Source organism: Sminthopsis crassicaudata, chromosome 6 (assembly GCF_048593235.1).
Source record: "Sminthopsis crassicaudata isolate SCR6 chromosome 6, ASM4859323v1, whole genome shotgun sequence".
Classification (NCBI taxonomy): domain Eukaryota; kingdom Metazoa; phylum Chordata; class Mammalia; order Dasyuromorphia; family Dasyuridae; genus Sminthopsis; species Sminthopsis crassicaudata.
In genome coordinates this window covers 35,379,813-35,399,272 of record NC_133622.1, presented here as the reverse complement: position 1 = coordinate 35,399,272, position 19,460 = coordinate 35,379,813, and the positions used below count along the sequence as shown (strand labels likewise).

General features: G+C 33.6%; 1 protein-coding gene across 1 annotated transcript in view; it reads left to right on the top strand.

The window, feature by feature from the left end:
* The first annotated feature begins 6,381 nt into the window (after positions 1-6,381).
* GABRG1 (gamma-aminobutyric acid type A receptor subunit gamma1) overlaps positions 6,382-19,460 on the top strand; it is an 89,723-nt gene continuing 76,644 nt past the window's right edge. The window contains exon 1 of the mRNA XM_074273559.1: positions 6,382-6,975. Within this exon, the coding sequence (XP_074129660.1) occupies positions 6,872-6,975 (104 nt within the window). The 5' untranslated portion in view covers positions 6,382-6,871. The remainder of the gene's footprint in view (positions 6,976-19,460) is intronic.

The window sequence follows — 19,460 nt, the reverse complement described above, 5'->3', positions numbered from 1 at the left end:
ACATTATTTCACAATTTTTTTTCTGATTTTATTGTGGACTTCATTCTTCATTTTATAAAGGCTTTTGACATTTTTTGTTTTCATTTCTGTTATAGTAAAAACTTCACTCTGCATCATCTCATTTCAATTTAATGAGAAAAGAAACATATTATTAACTACTGGTATGCTTATCAACTAAATTAATTTTATATGTCAATATGGTAGGATATAATTGGACTATAAGAAATGAAGAAATAAATATGGACAGTGCTAACATGGAAGATTAAATACAGGGGCTGTCTCAAATTCCCTTCTAAATAATATTAAAATAATGTCTCAAAACAAATTCTGTAATGGCAAAATCATGAAAAGAAACATTTTATTCAACCCTAGGCAGTGTAATAGATCAGCAGGAAAGGTCTTTCTCAACAAGCCAGGCCAGGCCAAGCCATCAAAGACCTTGCCCAGAAAGTCAGCAGCAGGTCTTTATGATTTTTGAATGCAGACAGGAAACCAAAAGTGGGCTTCTGGAGCTTTCAGTGAGAAATGATTTAAAAGGTTACATAATTGGTCAGAAAGAGAATAAGAAGACCCTTTACTGCCATTGGCAGTAGGACTTGCATTGTCCATAAATGGTTTTGAGTCACATTCTTAAGGTAAAAAGGGAAATTACAGTAGTGCAGAACCTGCTAACAGTTTCACAATGAAAAAACAAACAAACAAAAACAAACAAACAAACAAAAAAAAAAACATGCTTGTGGTCATTCACAGATCAGAGCACATGTCTAGGAAAACTGACCAAATCTCGGTTTTAATCATACAACCTTGGTAGAATTGAGAACTCATAGTCCCTCAGAACTACTTTTGAAAACATCACCATAAAAATCTTGAAGCTGGTGCCCCCTCCAACCAGAGAGCAGAACCAAACCTAAACATAAATATAAAATTCAAGAAATATGTTGGAAAAAATATTTTAAAAAATAAAATAAAATAAAGAACTTAATTATACAGAATTACTATGGAGAGACAAATGTCTAAATCACAAAGACAGAAGACAATGAACTCAAAGAAAAGCCTCAAAGTAAACAGTAAATTCATCTCAGGCCCGGGAAAAATTCAAAGGAAATGTTAAAAATAAAATAAATGACGTAGAGGAAAAATAGAGGGGAAATGAGACAGATACTCAAAAACCAAAAAGAAAGAGTCAACAGCTTTGTAAAGGGGGTGCTCACACACACACATGAAAATAACATCTTTAATTTAGAGAATGGACCAAAGGTGAACGAGGAGGGAAATCTACTGATAAGAATGCTTACAAAATAGAATTGGCCAAATGGAAAAAGTGGTACAAAATTTCACTAAAGAAAGTTCATTTAAAATTAGAATTGGGTAAGTGGAAGTAAATTACTCCAAGAGATAACAAGAAAAAAATCAAATAAAATCAAAAGCACATTAAAAAAAAAAAAAAAAAACAAACAAACAAAAACAAAAACAAAAAAACAAAAACAGAAGAAATTGGAAATACCTCATTGAAAAAAAAAAAACTGACTTGGAAAATAGAGAGATAATTTAATGACTATCTGAAAGCCAAGATCAAATAAAGAGTATAGAAATCATCTTTCAAGAAACAAAGAAAATTGCCCTCATATGGAAGAACTAGAGAGAAAAATAGAAAATGAAGGAGTCCACTAATCACTTCCTTAAAGAGCTCCCCAAATAAAAACTCTTTAAATTGCTTAAATTCCAGAGCTTCCAGTTTAAGAAGAAAATATTGTAATTAGCCAGAAAGGAATAATTTAAATATCATGGAGCCATAGTCAAGATAATTCAAAGTTTAGCAGTTTCCTTAGTAAAGGACTGGAGGACTTGAAACCTAACATTCTGGTGGGCAAAAAGCTAGGATTAAAACTAAGAATCACCCAGCCAGAAAAATTGAGTAAAATCCTTCAGGGGAAAAATCAGTATTTTCCCCACTGTTTCTATAATATTGGAGCAATTTTTAAAATGATTTCTTGTATAATGCTATTCAGGCTCTTTTTTGGGTCATGGATTCAGGTAGGTCAATAATTTTTAAATTGTCTTCTGGATTTTTTTTCCAGGTCGGCTGTTTTCCAGTGAGGTGTTTCATATTTTCTCTATTTTTTTTCCCACTGTTTGAAAAAACAAGCAAAGAAAAACTTTGGCAAAAACGGGAAAGTAGTTTAGTTGAAATAAGGTATAGGCCATTTCACAGTGTATAACAAGATAAGGACAAAATGAGTGATATGAGCAAATTAGAAAAGGATGGAATAGGTTATCTTTCATATCTATGGATAAGGAAAATATATTATTACAAAGAGATAGAAAACATTACAGGATGCAAAATAGATAATTCAAGTTACATCAAATTTTAAAATTGTTTGCACAAAGAAAACCAATACAGGCAAGGTTTGTAGTAAAGCAGCAAACCATGAAAAAATTAGAAGTATATAGAGAATTTATAACTCATTCCCCTAATGATAAATTGTCAAAATATATAAAGAGACAATTTTCTGATGAAGAAATCAAAGCAATCTAAAGTCATATGAAAAATTATCTAAAATTCAATTCATTAAAGAAATGCAATATTTCTTTAATGCTGATATTCTACTTATACTATCTTATGCTTATCAAATCGACTAATATGACAAAAAAAAAAGAAAATTATAAATATTAGAGAGGATACGGGAAAATTGTAACACATTCATCATTGATAGAGTTGTGAACTAATCCAACCATTCTCAAGAGGATTTTGGAACTATGCTAAGTTATAAACCTGTGCATATACTTTGAACTAGCAATACTACTACTTCAATCTGTTTTCCAAACATTGTAAAAGAAAAGGTGGAAAGAAGTATATGTACAAAAATATTTATAGCAGCACTTTTCTGTGTTAGGTAGTGGAAAAGAACTGGAAATTGGAGAATACTCATCAATTGAGGAATATCTGAATAACTTGTCCTATATGATTGTGATACAATACTACTGTGTTATAAATAATGATGAGAAGATTGTTAAAAAAAAATGAGAAAATTTCACATAAACTGAAACAAAGTGAAACCAGCAGTATCCAGAGAACACTATACATCTAAAGGCAATATTGTAAGAGGATCAATTATGATTTCTTGGCTAGTCTCGACATGATGATCTGAGGTAATTCTGAAGGACTCATGATGAAAAATGCTATCTCCTGAGAGAGAACTGGTGCAGTTGAAATGCAGATTGATGCATACTGTTTTTCTTTTTTTTTTCTTTCTTATTTTTTTGCTTTTTTCGGTTTTTGTTTTCTTTCACAAGTGACTAATGAGGAAATTTATTTTGCATAACTGCACATATATAAATAACCTATATCAAGTTACTTTCCTCAAAGAGGAGAGGAGGGAGAAAGAAAATTTGGAATCTAAAATTTAACAAATCAAATGATAAAAAGTATTTTGTGTAACTTAAAAATCCTTTAAAAATAAATGAGGACACAGATAATTTTAAAGAGACCTAAAAAAAAATAAAAATGTCACTGAAATTATACATAGATGTAGCCAACTATTCGGAAGTTTTGTCTTAGAGACACTTGGTAGTTATTCTATCATGGTGTGAGTTTGGAGTACAAAGTTATGAGTATGAGATGTATGTAAACATCAATAATTAGGGTCTTTGAGTGATATATTTTGGGTTGACCTAGATCATCATGAGGTCCCTGAATTAAAACTTATGATCATAGATTTTAATTTGTCTAAGTTAAAAATTGTGAATCTATAAAACCATTTTGGCAAAAATTCAGTTCTTTCTAGTTCAATATTCTACCAAATTCCACAGGAGGAGATATTGAAAAAGAATTATTTAATGAATTATTTCTTCACCTAATCTGATTTAACCCATTTTCAATTCAACAATTCAATTCCATAAATATCATTTATTAAAAAAAAAACATAATATGTATAAGGTACTCTGCTAGGCATTGGTCCATAAGGAATGTTCCCACTAAGAATGAACATCAGGTAAATAGCTACTTGCTTTGTGGCCAAGAACATTTGGAAAGGTAAAAGCCTAAAGAAGCCAAACATGGACCAAGGCCATGGCTCAGATATACTGCAAGGCTGTCATCCGAGCCATGCTGAGGATATATTTTCCACAACACAACTCGGCACATCACATCTCGGGAGAAAACGTCTAATCACAGTTGTCATAATTTTGGCCTTTGGTAATACTGATGTTAAGGCCAGAAAGGGGAGACTGCAAAGAATTTAGATGGTGGCAGAAGGCAGTAAGCAAAAGCTCCAGAAGCAGAATTTCTCTACTTTATCCAGAGCAAAAGGTAAAGCAGCTTTCTTCTAGCATCATCTTCAGCACAGTATCTCCTTCCACTTGTACATAAGGAACTCACATCTTAATTTCTCCATTAAGGGAGTACTTTGCTTAATTTCTTGACAACCAGAAGGGCTGTGGGACCCATGCAAAATATAGACTGTGGTTTATTCTCATTTCAGCAATTTTATAGATTAAATGAGACAGGCAGTGAAATGTCAAGACATGGCTGCTATTGAAAAATATCATTATTTTGGTCCTGTAGTGTTAAGACTGCAAGCACATTCTTTCAGAGAACTCTTTATTAACTATGACAGTGGGAGGTGATCTGCTTCCCAGAAGAGTTATGTTTTAAAGAAAGATTGAATGAAAGGATATAGTTTAAAAGGTCCAGATAAAGAGTCATTGTGTAAAAGGACTGTGGAGCAAGAAATGAACGTTGTTATCTGAACTATAAACCCAGGAGCAATAATCAGAGGATAGTCACCTTCTTATTGGAAATCTTACATCTGTTGCTTAAAGAGACATATAATTTGTAACCATGGGAATAGAAATCCTGCACTTTTTCTTGCTCTCCAATTTTCTTCAAGTCCATATCATAAAAAGGCTTAATAAATGAATGGTTAGACGATGGCAGGGCTTAATGAGAAGAAAATCATGACTCATTGATTATACGATTACATTCATATTACAGTGAAAATAGCCTTCTCTTGATTTGGCAAGATGGGCTTGTGAAAACTTAGACACAATACATTTCTACTGAATCCTGTCAGAAAACACTGATCAGATCAGTATTCGCTTTGTGTTTCTTACGTGTAGCTCCACTAGTTATACAAAATACATTTGCCACTGCATGTCTTTCTGCTTAGTTAACTAACCAGACTTAGTTAACTCAGATCCCTCAGAATCTATGAGGATGAAAAGGTGTTTTGATTCCAACTCTTTAGTCCAGATGTCATTTTTAACAGAATTCACAGGACAGGGTGAGATAAAGGTAGCCACAAGAAAAACAGCCTATTTTAGAAGATCTGAACTGAATGGAGAATCAATGATCAGGAAAACATCCACGCACGCACACAGACCCAGCAGTGTAGCCTCCAGTTATTAACAACAAGAATCGGAGACTTGAAATTGGTCAATTTTGGTAGAAAATGTGGCTCTGTAACCTCATCACTATACCGCTGTCTTCGTTTGGGGGACTTCCGCTGGGGCGATGGAAAGGGTCACCTTATCTCTTCCACAGAACCACAGCCTTCCATAGTTTAGGTGAGCCCAATTAGCTAATGCGATCCAGCTCGAAACAAGAGCAAGTCCAGGTGCTTGGGGAATGATTGATGAGACACACAGCAATCCCTGCCCGGCGCAGTGACGCTCGGAGGTGGGGATTTAAGGAAAACAGAACGCCAGCACCGAGCCCAGTCAGCCCGAACCTAGACAGTTGTTCCAGCTGCCGCCGCAAGGCTTTCTGGTTCTCATGGCAACCCAGGGCTCAGCTGCAAACTCAACTCGCGTTATGGCTCTGAAGTTAGGGAGCAGCCCCCTTCCTCCCCCCAGCTTAGCAAATGCAAAAGGAAAGAAGCTTCAGGGGTTAAGAGAGCGGACGCTCTTAGGGAGGTAAAGTAGGAGCTAAGAGTAGGAGAGGGAGGGAAGGGCTGAGCAGCGGCGTTCAGGGGAAGAAAGAATTTTGATCATTTTAGGTTTTTTTTTTTTTCTTTTTTTTTTTCTTTTGAGACCCTTTTATGGCTGGTGCTCGATGCCATTGCATCCTCCTGTAGAGGATGGTATGTGCAGGTCCCCTCCCTCCATAGGCCGGAGGGAGGGAGCCAGCTCCAAAGGCCAAACAGCACAGGTTGCTCTCCAAGCTCCCCAAAGTGCGCTCAGGTGCCCTAGTTATTCAGCTGCGTCTGGGGAAGATTAACGGCGGCTCGGCCTTCCTCTGCCCAGCTACATCACGTGGCTCTCTTCCTGAAGAGAAATTCGGAATCCAAGATGAGTTAGGGAGGAAAAAGGCAGCCAGCCCTGAAGTCGAGCTGGGCTCTCTGGGGATGCGGAGCCGGGGGGAAGGGTGAGGAGAGGGCGCAGGATGAGTGCTCTCTGGTGCGCTCGCTCTGTCTCTGTGTGTGGCTCGCTCTGTCTGTCTCTCTCTGCCTCTGTCTTTCTCTCAGTCTCTGTCTCTCTGGCTTAGGAATATTGATCAAACCCGAAGCACTCGGTTCTCTAGTTCTGAACCCCCCACTCCCCCCCCCCAAAAAAAAAAAGGCTTTATTTTTCTTTTTCTTAAGACCCAATCCATTCCAGACCACCAGACCGGGCTCCCTTTCTAGTAAAGAGAGCCCCACCTCTCGGAGCCTCTGATTCGCTGGACACTTTTAAAGCTAATTTATGCAAAGATTTTTGCCGATCTTATTGGCCACGCTGGCTCCAGTGCTCTCAGCATCTGATGCTACCTGTTTGGGGGCGTTTTTCAGTCCTCACACTCTCCCTTTCTTACCCTGGTACTGCTGAGATGGCAGAATAAGTATTCTGCTTGGAGATTTAAAGTAGCCCCCTCAGAACCACCAGAAGAAACTCAATGGATTCTTGGAAAAGTCCTTTTCTTTTCCCTTTATTTTTATGGAGTCACTGCGGCGGGGTGAGGCTTCTGCTCCTGTTGCTGATTCTGCGTTTGGGGACTTGGTGAGTACAAGTAAGAGAACCCTGAACCTCTCCCCCTTTTTTCTTGGCTTTTGATGGATCATTCTGGGTTCACTGATGAGCATTTTATGGGCAAACGTGCTCTACGTCTGTTGCCATCCTTGGATGTTCTAATTAGATCTGATTACTTAGGAGTTTGACTTTGGCTTGCAGTCTAATCATTTTACTTTTTAAAGTAAAGTGCCACCCAATCTTCTTCTAATGTGTCAGCAGTTACCTTTGAAAGTAAAAATCTGGTGGGATGGTTCTGGAAAATGCATTGACGGTATCCAAACCCACTTAATGATTCTTGATTATAAAACAAAAGTTTTTTTTTTTTTTTTTTGTTTGTTTGTTTGCAGAGACCTGTTACACTTTTATTATTCATTTGAGTACTGCTCCTCTACCCAATTCTCCTCCCTTTCCCCTTTCTCTTAAATCCATTTTTCTTATAAATTAATCTTAAGTGTTGTCTATTACAGGGGATGATTTAGTCCAGTTTATTTAAAATCTAGTGGGGAAAACATTTCCTGTGTGGGCAGAAAGCAAAGAAGATTTAAAGTCAGTTAATAGTTGTATGTTCCTTATTGAACCAGTGTCAAGACAACATTTTCAAATCAATTTATTGAGTATATTGTAGTTAATTTTGCAATAATATGATCATCCTGTAACTGGAAAAGCATTTTACTTCTTTTTAGTATTTGTTTAGTAGTTCTAAGGTACATCATCAAAAATAAATGAATACATGCAAAGATCCATATATGCTACTTCTTACTCTTCTTTTCCCACGATGAAAACAGTTTGTCTTTCTGTAGAACTCTCATGTCATTTTGGAAGTACAGTAAAATGAACAGAGATTTCTATTGGGTGACAGTTTAAGGGGGGAAAAAAAAACAGTTGTGAATGAAATGAATGTTTACTGTCAAGATTTTAAACCATTTTTATAACATATAATTTTGCCTTTTAATAAGTGCTCTTTTAATCCAAGAGTAAATATATGACCATTCTGTAATGGTAGGCATACTTTTATCTACTGCACTTCCATCATTGATAAAAATCAAATGTTGTTTGGTGATTTGGGAATCTCAAGAGGACAAATTGTTATCATTCATGGTACATAATGCACCGGCTTGTTTTTTTTTTTTTTTTTTTTAACTCCTAAGAAATCAAATAACATGTCAAAATGATTTTGTGTTTCCATTCTTATTAGAGTATTCTGATTTGTTTATTTTCCAAATTGATCATGCTGCTTCTTAAACTCAGAAATGTTTCATGTTAAACATTTTAAAGATAAAAACTATCTCCTAGAGCTTACTTAACAAAAAAGATGCTTGATGAGTTATGAAGATATTTTAAGAGGAATTAAAAAGCAATGATATCAGCTCAGATATTTAACTTTGTACTATTCATTAGGCACCAATAATATCAGAAATGTGGAAAAAATCATTCCCAATGGCTTCATGAAAAAATATTCTGAATGCTCCATAGGCAAAAGCATTGGCTTTTCTTCAATATATTATGCATAATATCAGGCAAATGAAGCCTTAATTCATAGCAAAGACAAAAAAAAACCCATTGTTTATCCATAAATAAATACATAATTTCTGTTAAAAATTGCTCTGACTTTGCCTCTATATGTGTGTGTGTATACATGTACTTCCCACCCTATAATTTGAAGACAATACTATGTACAAGTTCTTTTTAGAGGCAAAGGATTTGATTTGTGAAACACTGAACAAATTAAACTGTTGACTGAATGGATGTGTAGTCATTTTTCTGGTGAGAAATTCCTAATTAGTAGTTAATTGGATTTACAAATCTTTAAAGAGAGAACACACTGAGGTTAGGTCTAAACACAGGAAAAGAAGACTAGGGTTGTTACTAGTGAATTGAGAAAATGTTGACAGTCTCTATGTATAATTCCATCCCAAAAGATACTTTTCATGTCCCCTTAATAGATCTTTTGACACCAATTTTATGCATATTAGCTTAGAGTTCTCTGCTTCACCTGGGCAGATTTAGTCTCACTATTTTTAAAATGTTCTCCTTTTCATTGTAGGCAAATTTCAGTATTGAACTCAAATATGTGTGGGCACTCCTTCCAACACCCCCCACAACTTGTTTGAGTCTTGTTTTGGGGAAATTTTTCCTAAAGCAGTCACAAACAGGCCTGTTCATCAAAGTTCTATTCATTAACACTGATTTCACTGTTAAGAGGTTCTATTTTTTGGGTTTAAAGATTAGAAAGCCATTGCTCACTGAATCTGATAAGAACTATTGGCTCTTTCATTGCTTTACATTAAGAAGGTAGAGGAGGAGGAATGTTGATTTCAATATTGTTGAATTATGAAACATTGTCTTGCTTTTCTTTCCTTCTCTAACATTTGGAATTAAGATGAATCAATCTATGTTTTATTTTGACCATCTATATCAAAGATCTTTTATTTCTTGGAAATACCACATTAATTTGTTTCTCTTAAGTTTCAATTTATCAGTTTTTGATATGGATTCAAGAACTTTTTGGTAAGGCCAGGTCTTTGATATCGGAGGTACATTTTGAGGAGCTAATGGAAGACATTGGAGGTACTATGTACTATTTTTTTTAAAAATGATGCCCTGACTTTTTCAGTCAAGAGTAACACTTATTTTGATATTACATCAAGGGAAAGGAAAGATCCAAAATTAGGGGAAAGGGAGGAATTTAAATCTTCATATAAAGGTGAAAGAAAACTTTATACCAGCTATGTTATAGTCAGAATGGAAATATTGAAATATATTCCTTTATTTTCAAGCTTAGTATTTGAATAGATTTTATCGTTACTATTATTGAGAGAAGGGAAATAATAAACTAATTTTCTCTGGTTGCTCTCAAGTTGGATTGATAATCACCCAGATATTTACATATAATATTTTATGGCAAAAAATAGCCAAATGATGTTTATTGAATAATATTTTATGGGAAAAATTATTTATTACTCAAGTCCACATGTTGTTGATTTTTTAAAATGTTACAATAAAAATAAAGTAATTCTCAGAAGAAACAAATGCAACAGATAAGCATATACTGAGAACTTCTTGTGTGAACAAATGTACATTTAGGCTAATCAAGTCAATGTTTATTATCTTGCCTTTCAAGACTTTATCTTGTGATTAACAGTTTCTTAAAGTATATAAGAGCAATTAGGAAGGACCAGCAACAAGTAATAATAATATAAATTTTTGCCAACCATGAAAGTTAATAATTTGCCAGATTTTGGCCAAGGGGTGAGGTTGTGAGATTTAAACATCTAGACATCAATGTAGGACTGACCAGATGAGTAAAAGAAGGAAAGAGGGATAAAGTAGAGAACAGAACTAAAGCACTTTATATGAAAAGTAAGGAAGATGAAAAAAAGATTATAGTTAATTATTTTCATTTAATTTGATAGATTTTAGTTAATAAGTTGAAATTTCTCATATTTAATCATTACAACTATGGTCAACTTTTTGAAGTTCTAAAAGTAATATTTGAGTAAAAAAGATAATACACATAAAATTTGGTTTCATAACTACAAATGATTTTCACTATTTTAAAACAGCCAAAGTTGTTTTATCCATGGGGGGTACGTTCATTCTTAAATTTTGAACTACAGAGTACAAAGAATTTGCCTTGGATATTAAAGTAAGACTATATGAGAATGGCATTGAAACTGATAAGAGATAAAACTTTTTGTCTCTCTACTATGTCTCTGTTCTCTGACCCAGAATCACTTCACTGAAGTTTGAGACTCTATCCTTGAGTCCTCAGGAATTGGATAAGTGAGTTTGCTTATTTATCTGACCAAGATACCTTTGTACCATTTCTTTCAAGCTCTTGCCATTCCCCTTATCCACATATAGTCTCCACCTTCTCACACCCTCTTAACTGTTATCTTTTATTCTATTAAAATGTAAGCTTTTTGAGAGTAGGGAATATTTTGCTTACTTGTTATGTGTATCTCTGTCACTTAGAACAATGACTGTCATGCCACTTTTCAGTAAATGTTGTCTTTCTGTCTAGCTATCTGTTTCTATGTCTACCTCTGAGGCAGAGAAAAAAGAATAACAGATGTGACCCCTCACAAGAGAAAAGTGAGGGGTTAAAAAAAGAAAGCAACAATTTTTTGGAGTTTCTCTGACATGATCATTGAAAATTGCTGATATTTCTCCATATGAAATTGCTGATCAATCTTTCTTTGTCTTGCTTGGCTACAGACCTGGGTCAAGAGTTCTGCAACTTCTCACTAGGTAGGAAGGGAGAGAGAAATCCTATGAAAAGAGTTGGTGGATTAATGGACCAAAAGTTAAAGTATTCTTAAAATGTAAAGGGCATTTAGGGATAGCTTTTTTCAGTACTGAAATGAAGGGAAGAAATTCCAAACTCCACAGGAAAATTCCAGCATCACAGACTGGGACAGAGCTGCTAAAAATGCCCCATGCAATATCATAAAAGGCACCTCATAAAGACTGTGCTTCTTGCTATCAGAAAACAGTGACTGATTTTGTTTTGTGGGATATTATTTCTATTAGTTGTCATTGTTATTTTCCCTATATCTAGAATTTGCACATAAGATACTCTCAGGCCAGGATTTAATTTTCTGCCTGAGATAAATGGAATGTTTTAAGTATATAATCACATGCTTAAAAAAACAGGAGCTTATCACTCCAAAACGAATACCACTGGGCTGATGGGAACATATAAACACATTTTCAAAGATCATGATTAAAACTGTTGTACTATGAGGCTGGCCAGTGGGAGTTCAGCCTTAAACCATTCAACTATGGTATAGATTCTAGTTCCTTTTTGCCAATAATAAAGCTTTTCTATAAGATACAGTGTGTTAGCAAACAGAGCATGCTTATCAAAGCTCCAAATTATAGATGCACATGTTATACATCATCATGTACTTTCAGAAGCAATATCATGTTAATTGGCAGCAGGTAGAGACTTCTACTCTGCTCTGCTCTGAAGACCAAACTCTGCTTTGTCAATCCTCAAATAATTAAGGTACAAACAATTATCTCTAAAAACCAATCTGACAATAGTGTTAGAGAAGTGGACAATTTTTGTTTTTTTCTTTGTTTTTGAAATGGTGTTTGAACTAATGTCCAGATAATAGTTAGTAGGAACAATTGGAAGGCAATTCTTCCCCCCACTTATTAATATTTTTTTCCAATTACATATAAAGATTGTTTTCAGTGCTCATTTTTGTAAGAATTTGAGATCTATTTTTTTCTCCCTTCCTCCCTTCTCTCTCTGCTTCCCAAAACAACACTCAGTTAAATAAGGCTATACTAGTACAATCATAATAAAGATTTCCATATTAGTCATGTTGCAAAAATAAAAAAAAAAAATCAGACCAAACCACAAGAAAGAAAAACTATAACAAACAACAAATAAAAAAGTGAAAATAGTATTCCTTGTTCCGCATTCAGACTCCATCATTCATTTTTCTGAATGTGGATATTATTTTCCATTGTAAGCTTTTTGACAATGTTTTTGACCGGCACGTTGCTGAAAAGTTGATCATGGTGTTGCTGTTAGCGTATACAGTGTTCTCCTGGTTCTGCTCACTTTACTTAGTATCAGTTCATGTAAGTCTTTCCAGGTTTTTTTTTCTGAAATATGCCAGATCCTTATTTTACATAGCACAATAGCATCCCTTTATATTTGGGTACCACAACTTATTCATCCATTCTCCAAGTGATGGGCATCCCCTTAGTGTTCAGCACTTTGATATCACAAAAAGATATGTTATCAATGTTTTATATACATGGTTCTTTTGCTCTTTTTAATGGGCTCTTTTTGATTGAACTATTAATAATATTATGGAAGGCAATTTCTGAGACTGACATTTCTATATAGGTAATTGCATGCTAGGCATGAGGAAAGTGAATAGAAGCAATGAAGCTTGTATTCTTAAAAATACACTCAGCTTATTAACAACAACAACAAAAACAGCACTTACAGTTTCTGTATTGTGATAATACTAAATATTGTAACCAGATCATTCCTTCTTCTAAGGCAAGATGGATATATGGATGGATGGATGAATTTCCTTCCATTTATCTGTCTACTTCTCTATCTATGTATATGCTTAAGCTTATGAAAACATCACTATTTTACTGGATATCCTATATGTCTTGATACTTTCTCCTTTTTCATCCCCATTTCTTAGCTTCCCAATTTTTTTCAAGATCCAGCTAAAGTGGGATCTTTTGCAAGAAATGAGAATGAATGTGAAAGAAAAATTATGGAAGGGAATTCAATTGATTGAATTTGTGGGATGAAGGAGAGTGAGCAAAGTTAAGAATTACCATGAGCTTGTATAACTTAATAACTGGAAGGATGGTGTTACTATGAACAAAAATATGGCTTCTTTAAATCATAGGCAGAAGGATATAGCAGTAGGGAATAATAAAAATGATGAGATCTCTTTTGAACTGAATTTGAGATTTCATTGGGAGAAATAGTTTCAAATGTTCAGTATTTAGTTGATTTGTGACAGGAACTCAGAAGAACTAAAGAGCGGATATAGACAGCTGGGAGTCATTATAGAGATTTAACCTCAGTCCTTGATAGCTGGTAACCTCACTGAGACAATGTATACAAATAACAGAATTTATGATAGACCCTTGGTATATGCCCACAACAAGGAATTGCTTATAAGCAATGAATAAGTAAAGGAGAGTAAATGGACAGATACTAGGAGAAGTCAGTCATGTGGTGTAGGAAAAAAATTGGTCCAGATCCTACTACTATTTCCACAAACTGTATGACCAGGGATCTTTGTGGTATATTTTTTTACCTCTTCCAGGCAAATATCTACCACTCTCCATAACAGTGCACTGGGCGAAAGTTGCCCCCCCCCCAAAAAAAAAGTACCAATTTTGTTTATTATTATTATTATTTGCTAACTATTCTCTTTTAGCTCTGGGAGTTTCCCCAACGGTTCTCTTGTCTTTGGTTGCTCTTAATCCAAACTATATAGAGATATTCTAGGTAAAAATCTTTTCACAAAGTCCCGTGGCTCCACTCACTATCACTGAAAATATATAACAAAGTCCATGCTGTTTCTCGATGGGAATTAAAATTACCATTACAGTGTGGACCTCAGGCTATTCTATTGTTGGACAACTGTAATGAAATTGTCCTTATTTATCTAAAATATGACTATAATTAATTTAGATAATATATTAGATAAAGGGCTAGAATTTTATTTTGGAAGACTTGAGTTTGAATCTTTCATCAGATACTAGTTTTATGCTCCTGGTCATATAGGCTCTCTCAACTTTAGTCTCTTTAATTGTAATATAGGGAGGGAAATGGAGTGGCTTTACTGGTCCCAAAGGTTACTTCCAGCTTTAATTTTGTAATTTACTTCTATCTATAAGTTCTAACTTTGACTTCAAGAGAAAGTCCCAGACTTAACCTACAAATCAATCAGTCAATCAAAAAATATTTATTAAGCATTTGCTATATGTCAGGCACTATGCTAAGAACTAGGTATCTAACAAATAATAGTCAATCCTAAAGGGTCTAACAAATAAATATTTATTAATAACTTATATATATATATATGTGTGTGTGTGTGTATGTGTCTATATATGTGTTTTTATATATACATATATATATATGTATATAAAGGAATCAATTCTTTTATTTCTTTAGTAATTTACAATTTCCAGTATACTTTTGCATTTAAAAATATTTTGACAAGAACTGAAATCAAAATAAATTGTGACTACTCTCTTTTGTTTTTAGTTGTTATATTCTGTAACTGCATCAAATACAGATAGATCCCCATTAGTGTAAACAACGAATGCATATATTCAAATCTATACCAATCAGAAGTTTTTATCATATAAAGTATGGTAATTGCATCCAACTCAATTTATTCTCACTAATGGAGACCTTGCCAGTAATTGCACTAGCTTCTTTAGCATTTATAGCATATTGTTATTTTATATTGTATTTAAAACTACTAGGTCTTATGTTAAATACTAAAAAGTAAGCTTCCAATTCTTCCCATTATTGTTAAATTTAATTTTAATAGCTTCACTTTAATTAGATACTTAAAAATCCTGATTTATCATCCAATACATTTGCCATACTTCCCTGATTTGTGTTTTCACAAATACAAAAGCATCCAAGTTGTTGATTTAAAATTTTCATTGGACAAAACTAACTTAGTGGTCTGAATATGAATCAATCCATTAATCAAACCACTTTCAGTATAGCCATTCAAACAACTATAAATCTATTTAACAGTACAATCAAATCTATATTTATTTACCCACTCCACAAAGATAGGAGAAAAAATTTCCCCAATACAGTGGGGCAGCTTCAAAATATTTGACTTATGGCATTCAACTGATATACTAGTCTATGAATCCTGTGGGGGAGGATGAGGAAACCAGATTATCTTAATATAACTTATTAAATCATGATGGGTCCTAATGATCCCTATTTTCCTTTATAAGTGTTGTTTTTAAAAATCTGCTTAATTATCCCTTTTGGAATTTTCCTGGAAGTAATCAATATGATATTTTTAAAAAATCAATCTTCAATCCTACTTTTGGAAATTGAAATATCATGCCCTTTTCCCATCATCATATTTCTTTTGTCTTTTCTTTAATTCTTCAAAGATCATCAGTGGTATTTTTGCAACAATATTAGCACATTCTTATAATTGAGCCTAAAGATGTAATTTTTATAACTTTAAGATGTGAATGCATTTAAACAATCTAGGTACTCTTCCTCTGTCTCCTCATTCATTATGAGTTTTAATTTCTGTTTTACAATTGACACAGATCTTAAAGAGAAATTAAAAGAAAAATAGATCTTTAAATGGTCTGCAATCCCCTTTTCATCTTTTTAAACAATACCATCTGCCAGCAAACAACGGGACAATATTTTTTCAAGGTTCTTATTTTCAATATGTTTTTTTTTAAATCCATTTTGTTGTCCTTGGAATATGTCTCTAAGCCTCAGTTTTATTCTGTGTATTTGTGTATTCCTGATAGCATTCTTACTATTTTTATACTCGATTCTATGTGTCCTTGGTTAACGACTTATTAATTTATCTGCTATAAGTGTCTTTCAAAAATGTGAAACATTAGAAATAAAGGTAATATGAGTTCACATACCTTGTCATTTGCTTTCTCATCAAGATCAAATTCCATATTGGATTATATTTTTAGATATTCCCATCTCTCTTTAAATAGCTTTGATTTTAGACTGTCTAACCTATGGATCATAGGTAATGTTTTTCTATTAAAAAGCAAAACAAAACAAGAACAACTTTTCAAGATCTACTATGTATATCAGATTTTATTCAGTGTTACCTTGGCCATTACAAAACATCAAATACTCCCCAAATTATTTCTTCATAAAGTTCCTTAGTTCTCTATTTCAAGAATTTTTGATTTGGAGCTATATGAATATTGCTGCTATTGACTGGACATACACAAATAATCAGTTATCATAGCAGAGACAAATTTTTGTCCTGTAGTGTCTAGACTTGACTTTGTTAGATTTATAATGGTATTAATGATTTAGATGAAAACATAAATGGCGCTCTTCTGAAATTTACTGAAGCTCTAAAACTAGAAAAACTAAAACTCATGTTGAGTGACAGAATCTAGACCCCAAAAGTCTTCATAAAAATCCAACATTAAAACACATTTTAAAAAAATGAAATAGATCCAAATATTAAATTCTATGTGTAGATTCAAATACAGAATTGTTGAGATGTGGTTATCGATACTTAACTCATTAAGAGTCTGGGGACTTTGACTATAAAGCTAATAGATATCAATAGTGCAACATAAAAAAATAGGAAAAGGGATTTGTATTTTCACTGCAATGAGGAATTCCATAGGGGGGGGAAGAAAAAAAAAAAACACCCTATGCTAATGCAGATCTGTCCTTTCTCTGTACCTTGTCATCTTGTTACCTTGAGTTCAAAGGCTGAATGACTTCCCTAATATGTATCAGAGAAATGACTCAAACAGTGATTCTCAGTTTCACAGATGGCTCTAGATCCATGACACTAAGACATATAAACTGGAAGGAAAAAATATTCTATTCTTGTCTGGATTGATAGACATACAGTATAGAATGAATGAAAGGAATAGTAATATGTATGACGTACAAAGGACTAGTATGTTTATAGAAGGGTGACAAGAATGATTAAGGAGTGAAAATAAAGTGATGGTAGAATCATGTTAAGGAATTGGTAAAGTTTAGTCTAGAGAGAAAAAGACCTGGAGGGATGTGATCTTTGTTTTACTAGAGGTAGCCAGCAGTGCTGAGGAGTGCTGTATGACTACTAGTAAATCACATATAATTACTTTTTCCCTCAATATCCACAGCTATAAAATGTGGGTAATAATAGTATCTACCTTGCAATATCTATTTCTACAAATGAGAATATTTGCAAAACATGTAGCACAGTGGCTGCCACATAGCTTTAAGCTTCCTTTAGCCCCTGTTCCCATATTTCAAGAACTTTAATTAATACAGAAGGGAAATAAAACTTTTTCCATTTGCATCAGGGCATAACTCGAAGTATGTGCTCATTCCTAAAGCAAATTCTAGCTTCATTAAAGGAAAAATAATCTCAGTCGTTCCAGTCCTGCCAAAGTAGAATAGGCTGCTTGGAGAGGTAGAAACCTTTTCTTCAACTGGGACTTTTTTTATGATACCATCATTTAGTTGTGGTCTGTGTTGTTGGCTAACTTCTGGAAAGACTTCACTTTTTTATTTGATTAGACTTTAAGATTAATTATTTAGCTCATTAACTGTAAAAATGGGATTCCAATGGAGTTATGAGTTTTCAATGTGTGTGTTATATCCAATAATTTAGATTGCAACCTTTCCATGTCTTCTCATTCAGCTGACTTTCATCTATATTCAGCTACCGGTTCATTTAATGAATACCAATAGACCATATGACAGATCCCAATAAATTCCAAATATCAATTGATGGATCTGTTGCTATACTTAGGTACCTGCTCTTAATGACCTCTAAACTGTTTATATTTTGCCTTTAAAAGATGTTTAGGACTTTACTATGAATATCAACATCTCATTTCTAACTTTAATAATTATTGGTTTACTTTGTTCTTGATCATGAAAAATGATGGGAGAAAACACTATTAAAAAATCAGAAACTCTTGTTTCCATCGATTGGCCTTAAAATATGTGAAGCTTGATTGACATTTAAATGAACTGTATTTTCAGTTCCTAGATTTCATCTTCAGAAGTTACTAAAGGCCATGAATCACATACTTCTGGGGGGTTTAAAAATGAAGAAATTTGATAATACATTAAAAACAAGAAAAGCTTTCACAAAAGAAAAGGAAAGTGCTTTTAAAGAGAATTCAAATCGGTAAAGGCATCTGTAAGGGATATCACTTGAAATCCATCCATCTGTCTGTCTGTCTCTCTGTCAATTTACCTGTCTATATTTATTTATGTTTTTTATATATATTTAAATACAATGTTACCTGATATGATCAGGGCCCATGCAAAGGAGAATATGGGAAGAATAAATAGCTTCATTATGTGTGAAGCTAAAGGGGTTGAGGGAAAAGAGAAACATTGTGACTGTCACAGTTTCTTACCCAAAGTTAAAGAGAGGGGAAGGAATAAAGGACTAAGGGCATCCATAAATTATATGAAAGTCTTATCTATGGCTTGATATTAATTGATAAAGGATTAAAAGTCAGTCTACAATAAATTCTACTACCTCTGTTCTGGTAGTGTGGTTTTATTTCTCTTATCTGCTTGAGAAAAGATCATTTTGCAAACTACAACAAATTCTCTGTGAAATAAAAGGGAAAATTACTCTCTTCCACTTTTTTTTTTATACTGGCATTGCCAACCTAGTTTCAAATGATTCCCTTTTCTAAAATACACTTAAAATGTTATCCTACTTTGAATTCAGTTTGTAAAGTCTATACCTTTTTATCTCATATTCTCTTTATTTTTTAGCCCTGTAGATACATGTTTTTATTAAAAAAAAAAAACAAAAAAAAAAACTAATATCCCATAAAACAAGAAACCAGATTCAAGGTTTTTCTCCAGCCTAAATCTGAGTTACTAACATTATATCTTTTATCTAATAGCAATGCACTTCAGAGATCTGGCAGTAATACCAGGGTTCAGGTTTATGTTCCCAATACTACTTATAATTTGATTCTTTTACATGCAGCCTAAGTTTAGTCAGGTCCAGTTTATGTTGACCTATAGTAATATGAGTAAGGGGCTTTTTGGGAATTTTCTGTACTGATTTGGATTCCAGTTAATTTAAAATGAATACCACCAAATCATCTAAGGATTCTACAAAGGAAAGAGATATGCTTTTATTCATTCAATGAGCTTCTATGTTTTAAGTTCTAAGAAAAGGAAGAAAGAGAGAAGGGAAGAGAGACAGAGGAAGAGATTGGGATCTTATTTAGAA